The 8,463-nt window shown below is 29.1% G+C and overlaps 1 protein-coding gene across 1 annotated transcript; it reads left to right on the top strand.

Moving 5' to 3' along the window:
* The first annotated feature begins 3,610 nt into the window (after positions 1-3,610).
* Positions 3,611-4,737, top strand: LOC105787180 (cytochrome P450 71AU50). Its single transcript, XM_012613616.2, has 2 exons — positions 3,611-3,729; positions 3,992-4,737. Exons 1-2 carry the CDS (start codon positions 3,622-3,624, stop codon positions 4,283-4,285), a joined length of 402 nt encoding a protein of 133 aa, XP_012469070.1. The 5' UTR covers positions 3,611-3,621; the 3' UTR covers positions 4,286-4,737.
* The last annotated feature ends 3,726 nt before the right edge of the window (positions 4,738-8,463 follow it).

Here is an 8,463-nt window from a genome sequence, read left to right as displayed (position 1 = left end):
TCCTGCATATTTTAGGACCAGTTATTTTTTAGTTTAGTTATTAAGATTAATAAAACTCAAATTGATAGTTTTAGTTAGTATTATTATTAGTTTTTAGGGTTTAAATGTTACTTAGTATTATTGTTAGTAAAAAACTAGTATATTATTATTATGGTTAGTTATTACTTTAAAAAATTTCATAATTTCATAATTTCTAATTTTATATTTTTACTTTATTTTAGTGCATTATGTTTGAAATTTATTAAATATACCATTTTGGATTTTATTACTTTCCGTGAATATACAATTTCCGTATTTTTTCGTATTTTATGTTTTCTTAAACATATTTTTTATCATTTTATTTTTAATGCTATCTTTCTAAAAAACTAATTACAACATTCTAAATAAATTTCATAAAAAATTCTAATCAACATACAATGTACATAACATGAATTTTTCATGCTAAATAAATTTCATAAAATTTATATGCTAAATAATATAATAAAACACGATAATGTACATAACATAATTTTTTTACTCACAAATATTACAAAAACTTAAAATTAATAATAAAAAATTACCTTTTTTCTTTCTTTTTCCTTCCACCCCTCTTCTTCTTCTTCTTCTTCTTCTTTTTTTCTCTTATCCTTTCGTTTTCTTTCCTTCTTTTTCTTTCTTTTTTCTTCTTCTCCTTTCCTTTTCTTTCCTTCTTTTTCTTTCTTTCCTCTCCTTTCCTTTTCTTTCTTTCTTTCTTCTTCTTTCCCTCTCCTTCTCTTCCCCCCACCCACTAGCCGAATGGGGACCATTATATGCCGCCCATTGGAATGGCACCATTGGTGTCGCCCATGGGAATGGCACCATCGGTGCCGCCAATCAGTTAGGCACCTTTGGTGCCGCCAATCAGATACCCTCCTCTAGGGTATTGTCAAATCGACTGCAGTTTTTTTTCTGTTTTTTTTGTATATTTTGGTAAATAAAAAAAATAATATTTTGGTTATTTTTATTTTCTTTTATAATATTTTAGTAAAAAACCCTCTTAATGGCACATTGATTCAACTACCACCTATCTTCAATATTAGCCATAAAAGTCACATTGATTTAGGTCTACATATAGAAATCGACACTCAAGTACTCAACTACCACCTATTTTCAATATATATTAGCCAAAAATCACATTGATTTAAGTCCACATATAGACAACCAGCTATCTTCAATATATTAGACTTGCTCTTGCACCATTTATCAACAAGGAAGGCTAAATATTAAAATAAAGGCATAACTTTGGTTGAGGTTTACTACCATCCCTGTGTGCTGTATCAAAAAGTTCATTTTATTTTCTCTTAGGAATATTTTAGTCTTTATATGTTTGTAAAATTGACATTTCAATTTCTATTTATTAACATTTTCATTGATGGAATATTATGATTTTATAGTTGTTGATGTAACATTAAGTCAAATAAAAATATTTACCGACCTTGAAAACAATGGATTAACATAGCTTAATGATAGTTGACGTGGATCAAATTATAAATAATTTAAACATAAGAACTATGTAAAAAACAAACAAATAAAATTGAAAACAATTTGAGGTAAAAGTAAAATCAATTTCTTATCTCTACTTCAATGACGAAGCTAGAAAATTCTTTTAGGGTGGGTTTAAACTAAATTGTAATTTTTACGATAGTAAAAATACAATTTCATCATTTTAATAGCCTCTATATTTATAATTTTTAAAGGATTAAATCAAATTTTTATCATTTTAAGGGCCAAAATATAATTTTACCTTTATTAATTTAAAATTTTAAAATTTTAAAGAGATTAAATTGAAAATTTTCTATTTTAGGGTCAAGGCCCTACCAGTCCTCCCTAATTTTACCCTGCTCTACTCATTCTTCAAAACTATTAATTAGCCTTTTAATTTAATTTAATGCCAATTCAACCGTTATTAACTCATGTCATTCCATTAGCAATAAAATTAACATGCAAAAATTAAAATATCAACTTTTTCAAATATATAAAGATTAAAATATTCCTTTTAATAATAAAAACATTAAAATAAACTTTATAATATAATACAAATAACCCTAACTTTTTATATTGTTCAAATAATGATCTAAAATAAGTGCTAATTTTTACGTAGATGTCATCAATTTGAAGAACAAAATAAATGACGTCGCAGTTGAGTGTTTGAAAAGAAAGGAAAAGATTCATAAAATCGAAGAAACAGAAGTACGAGTATTGGAAAGATAACACCAGATTCCCAAAAATTCATCATATTTTTTAATTACATCCATAAACTATAAAAAAATGGCTTAGAATTATAAAAAGCTCTCAAACTTTTAAAAAATAATAATTAAGCCCCTATTGAGCAATTGAACTTTTAAAACGCATCAAAAAAACCCTCAAAATTTTTCAAAAAAAAAACAATTAAGCCCCTATTTTTTTTCCACTCAATTGGGTACTTGAACTTTCAAAATGCATAAAACAAAACCCTCAAAAATTTTAAAAAATGCAATTAAGCCTCTGCTCTTATTAAAAATTAGAAAAAAATTATACAGAATACAATAATAATAAATTTTAATAAAATTTTAAATTTTTTAAAATTAGAATTTTTTATAAAAATCATAAAAATAAAAAATTGTAAAATTTTATAAAAATCATAAAAATTAACGACCCTAGTTTTTTCAATTACAGTCATCACGTGTCGCAACACAACGTGACATGTGGTGAAAATGATAAAAATAAAATCAATAAAAGTTATAGAAAAATTAAAAATGCTTCTTTCGGTACGATAATTTTTATAAAATTTTTTACAAAATTTATATTTCTTTACATTTTGTTATATTTCTATATATTTTATAATTTTTACGATTTTATAAAATTTTACAATTTTGTATATATTTTAACATTTTTACAATTTTTCTAATTTTTAATATTTAAAGTTTTTAATTAAAATTTAATAATATTAGCCAAAAGTCACATTGATTTAGGTCCACATATAGACAACCAGCTATCTTCAATATATTAGACTTGCTCTTGCACCATTTATCAACAAGGAAGGCTAAATATTAAAATAAAGGCATAACTTTGGTTGAAGTTTACTACCATCCCTGTGTGCTGTATCAAAAAGTTCATTTTATTTTCTCTTAGGCTTCAATCTTTCATGTGTTTTAAAAGTCGTCTCAACCTTTCAAGGTTTATTACAATATGTTTATTTATAAGAAAAAAATTTGGTACACTATTATTATAAAAATTAAAAGGTTGATAAATATCGTATAATAAAATATTAAAAAATACACATAATAATTTTTAAAGCACACATTTTAAATTAGAAATTGAAGTAGAAAAATAGGAGTTGAAGGAAATAGAATTAAGAAAACACACATTTTAATGTTAATTATATAAAGTTTAGTTACAAATGGCATTAAAAAAACCTAAAACAAAAAGCTAAATTGATTTTCATGGTTTTTCTTATACAAAAACACAAAGTAGACGCAATGTTTGAGAATTTTCGATTCATGGAAAAAAAGTTCAAATTTGTTTTTATTATTATTATATACAATCCATGTTGAAATTGTGATATTTAAAAGAAAATTGCATCTCATCCATTTCTAATGTCACCTCGACAAAATTTTCACCGGGATGATAAAATCGATTTTAAGCCGCTGGTTGATGAGGGAATGCACTTATCTAGCTAGGGTTTTCAATCTCTCGGATTATGCGTCTTTCTTTGATCCACTTCATCTTCGGGTAACATCTTTTTTTTCCTTATAGCCTGTTTTTTTTATGTACTATTTTCTTTTTCATAATTTTTTTTATTTTTTCGTACTAATAATAATACAATTTTAAAGTATAATAAGTTGTGTTATAGTAATCTTATTAGATGCAGTGTGGAATTTGGAAGTCTTAATATTTGATTGAATGACTAGTTAGTTTTTTCACAAAGAATAATTATAATGAAGAATAAAATTAATATAAAACTGATTCTGTCATATCTATCTTTCCGCTGCAGGGATATGCAAGAAGGATTAAGAAGGCGAGCAGTGGCCTTCACGAATTTTTTGATAAAATGATAAATGAATACCAACAAGGGACTAACATGGATGAACAAAAACCTTATACAGGTTTCTTTCAAGTGATGGTTTCCTTGTTGGGTACACCCATGAACCCTAACGATGAAGATCAACCCTACATCGTTGGTAGAGAAAACATCAAGGCGATAATGCTGGACATGGTGGTAGCTTCCTTTGACACTATAACCACAGCCATTGAGTGGACGCTTTCAGAACTTCTACGGCATCCTTGAGACATGGTTGCTCTCCAGAAAGAGCTAGAAAGTGTTGTTGGAAGGAATAGAATGGTACAAGAGTCGAACCTACCGAAGCTTGCTTATTTGGATATGGTCATCAAAGAGAGTTTCAGGTTGCATCCTGTGGCGCTGTTGTTAGTCCCGCACGAGTCGACCGAAGATGTCACCGTTAATGGATATACCTAAGAAGTCACGGCTTTTGGTGAACACTTGGTCCATGGGGCGAAACCCCAAGATATGGTCGGGCAATGTCAAAGAGTTCTTTCCAGAAAGATTCAAGGATAGCAAGATAGACCTTCGAGGGCATGATTTCGGAACTGGTCACAGAGCATGCCCTGGAATGCAATTAGGCCTAACCAGCATCCGTCTAATTTTAGCTTAATTAGTCCATTGTTTTGATTGGGAGTTGCCTAACAGAATGTTGCCTAATAAACTCGACATGACTGAGAAGTCCGGCCTGGGCTAATAAGCAAAACCGACTTATCGTTTAGTTGCTTAAAGTTGAGGTTGTAAATGAACATTTGAGTTCTTGTTTATGTTATCAATGTAAATAAAGTCATATAGTTTTTTATAAATATATATACTTTACATCACGTTAGATTTATCCAAAATAACTAAATGATTTTAGGTGTCGGCATTTGTGATTGATCCAGTGGTCTCTGCAAGTAATGGCCATTGGCTCATTATAATTGTTTATCATTTTTTTGTTATCCCGACAAATCTATGAATTAATAAATACAATTGTAGCTAAAAGAAGGAAAGCCTTCCCATATAGACGAGCAGATTTAGGTAAAATTTCCTTTTTAGTTTCTCTCAATTTTGATATTAAGCAAATTGGTCCTATTGAAAACAACAAAGCTATTTAATCATTGTTCATTTTCAAAGTGAGCAACTAAGGACAATTAATCACGGAAAATAATATTTTCCATCAATTGTACATAATTTTGATTGATATAGTAACAAATTAAACCATCAATGTTTATATATTCAATTAATTTGGTCCTAGTTCTTAAAAAATATATGAAAAGTATGTATATTTTTTTAAATATAAAAAGTTCAAATAGAATATATTAAAAAATTACTTCAAATATATTTATTAAAATAGACAATGCAAAAACTATTAATGACACTTTGACATGCAAGATATTACGATTCGTAAAAAATTTAGACGGGATGCATTCTTCAATTCCCGGATCAGAGTATAACATCCATCTAAATTATAATATGAAATTTTAAATTTCATACATACCTAATATTAAATTTCAAATCCTTACATAATTATTATGTAATTAAAAAAAATTCAAAAACTGACCTCAACTTTTAACCATTGATTTAACAATAACCAAATATCTTCAAGCTTGTTTGGTATACCCACATGACTCGCGTTATTTTTCCATCTGTTCAAATAATATGTTATTCCAAAAATATAATAATGAAAAAAAGATTGTAACAGGCCCAATTGGCCCGGGCCCATACAAAACAAAAATAGGCAGTCCACTTTTTTTACAAGCCCAATAACCCTAAACCTAAAACCCAACTAACCCAAGCCCGAAACCAATGGCAGAGAAAGGGTCGGGAAACCCTAACAGCATACGGCCTCCAGCAGACCCCAGCTGCCGCAAGATTCGGAACCGGCCTCCTCCATGTGCGCCGTATCCCCCACGATCACCTGCAAAAACGGACTAAAAGAGTCAAACAAAAAGAAAATAGTGTAAATTAAAGGAATTGTATTTTTTTTCCCCGGGCTATAAAAAGGCCGATTTGTTTTTGCATTAAAAAAAAGAAAGATACTCAAATAGATAAGGAAAATAAAGGAAAGTTATAACAAAAAATAAAGGTGAACTGCGTCTTTGTTAATCGTCTCATTTATTTTCTTTTTCTTTTTCTTTTTTTGCGTTCTTTTCGATTTTCTTTCGAGGTTTTTTTCCTCTTTGTCTTTTTTTTCTTTTAAAAAAGAGGGAGGAGAGAGACTTAGCCGGTATTGTCGCGTTCTGTTCCTTTCTCCGTCGCGATCGGAGACTAGGTCGGCGACTGAGACCGTGGGAAGGCCTTGATCGGCGGTGGCATAGAAAACGAAACCCTAGTAGAGGGTTTCTCTGCTATTTTGTGTCAAAACGGGAAAGAAAAATGAGTTTTTTTAAGAAATTTTGGTTTTATAATGACTGCAAAACGGTGTCGTTTAGGCCTGTTTCAGTGGCCCCAAAACGGCGCCGTATAGGCCAAAACCCGACGACTCGACCCGCTAGATCCGCTCATTTTAGTATGGAAGGGGAATTTGCACGATTAGTCCCCTGTTTTTTTATTTGATTATAATGCATTTATTTCATGTTTTTTTAATTTTGGCCACCTTTTTTCCTTCTGTTTTAATTTGGTCCATAGACCATATACATGCGCCCCACTGGAACGGTGCCATTTGACCGGTGTGGGAATATTTCCCTATTTGGTCCTCATTCCATGCGCAATATGATCTAGTCCTTTTCCATTTTTTTTATTTTTTAATTTCGACCCTAAAATTTTGTTTAGTTTCGATTCAGTCCCTTGTTCATTATTTAGTTATTTTTATTATTACTCTTATTATTGTATAATATGATTACTATGGTATTTATTATTATAACCATTGCATTCGTACATACTTTTTATAATACACGTATGTACTTTATATGTAATATATATACATTTATATTTTATAATACATATACATTTTCCTTATTATAATCCATGCACATATACATGTATTTTTTATAATATATATATACATATTTTTAGAAATTATTATAAGTTTTTTGTTTTATATATATTTCATTCCTTTTCTTTTTATATGTATACTTATATATATGTTTTAATATATGCATATACATATTTTCAAATTTACTTATATATTGTACTTATATATATGTACATATTTTGTAAATACATATACATATATAATTCATATTAAAGTATTTGTTTTATGGTGTATATTAACATTTTATCATTTTTTAAAAAAGAAAATATATTTGGTTTTATCAAGGCATTAAAACTATTTTTGTTCAAAGGCTTCCAAAATAAGGCAATATTCGATATTTGGGATCTTCAAGAGGATTGAGCCCTAATGTATTGGGTTCCAATTTTCTTCGTTGAATCTAAATAATCGGGAGTGCTCTTTAATAAAAAAAAACATAAAAGCTCATTATCGGGAAATCAATACGTTGTGTCCTAACGCATTGGATATGACACATTGTTTTCTCGAGATGACGATTTCTCTAAAAATAATAAAGGCAATATTCTGTATTTGGGAAATTCGAGTGATCGTACCCTAACTTACTGGGTTTCGATTTTTTTCTTTTAACCCAAATAATCGAATATCCTTTTGAAATTTAAATGCATGAGTTTTAAATCAAAAGACAAACTTAATTTTGAAAATTAAAAATGTTGTGCCCTAACTCACTGGGTGTGATGATTTATTTCTTTAAAATAAGAATGTTTTATTATTTTAATTCATTCAAGTTAAAAAGTTTTCTTTTAAAATCTTTTCAAATTTTCGACACCAAGACATTAAACAATCAATTCGGTACCTATTTTGGGCGTTACGAGGGTGCTAACCCTTCCTCGTGCGTAACAAACTCCCGAACCTATTTTCTCAAAATTCGTAGACCTTAAATCGTTTTCAAGGTGAAACGATCACACCTTAATAAAAAATTGGTGGCGACTCCAATTGTCGTTTTTAAGTCGACAACTAATTTTTGTTAAAAAAATGGTTTTGACAAAGATAATATGATAACTATATTATTAAATGAATGTTACCTTATTACGAGTAATAATTGATAATGGGAGTTTTCTCGGGACGTAAAAATGGTAAGCGATACTATACCCATGATTGAAGGAATATACAACCACCAATTTTAATTTTTGTGCTTCTATTGTCCGACACAAATTTCGATACAATGTAGCCAAAACAATTGATCCCCAATTGAGTTGCCTAGTTTCTTTTAGGTCGAGTAGTTATAGGAGTCCCCTTAAATGTACCAAATTTTGAGATTTATATGGCATTAGAAGGTATAAATGCCCGAGTTAATTGTTGTCTTTCAACTGCACTAGAAGAGTTTTGTGATGCGAGAAATTATCTTCTAACCATTTCATATATATTTGATTACCACTAAACTTGTCTGACACCTTGCCTAATAACTGGTGGCAAA

Source organism: Gossypium raimondii, chromosome 1, assembly GCF_025698545.1.
Source record: "Gossypium raimondii isolate GPD5lz chromosome 1, ASM2569854v1, whole genome shotgun sequence".
Taxonomy (NCBI): domain Eukaryota; kingdom Viridiplantae; phylum Streptophyta; class Magnoliopsida; order Malvales; family Malvaceae; genus Gossypium; species Gossypium raimondii.
This window is presented reverse-complemented; position numbering and strand designations above follow the sequence as displayed.

What these genes read in the sequence shown, in the direction of transcription:
- LOC105787180 (XM_012613616.2), top strand. Translation starts at nt 3,622, where the DNA reads ATGATAAAATCGATTTTAAGCCGCTGGTTGATGAGGGAATGCACTTAT. An exon ending in TTGATCCACTTCATCTTCGG is followed by an intron (nt 3,730 to 3,991) that starts GTAACATCTTTT and finishes TTTCCGCTGCAG; the next exon opens with GGATATGCAAGAAGGATTAA.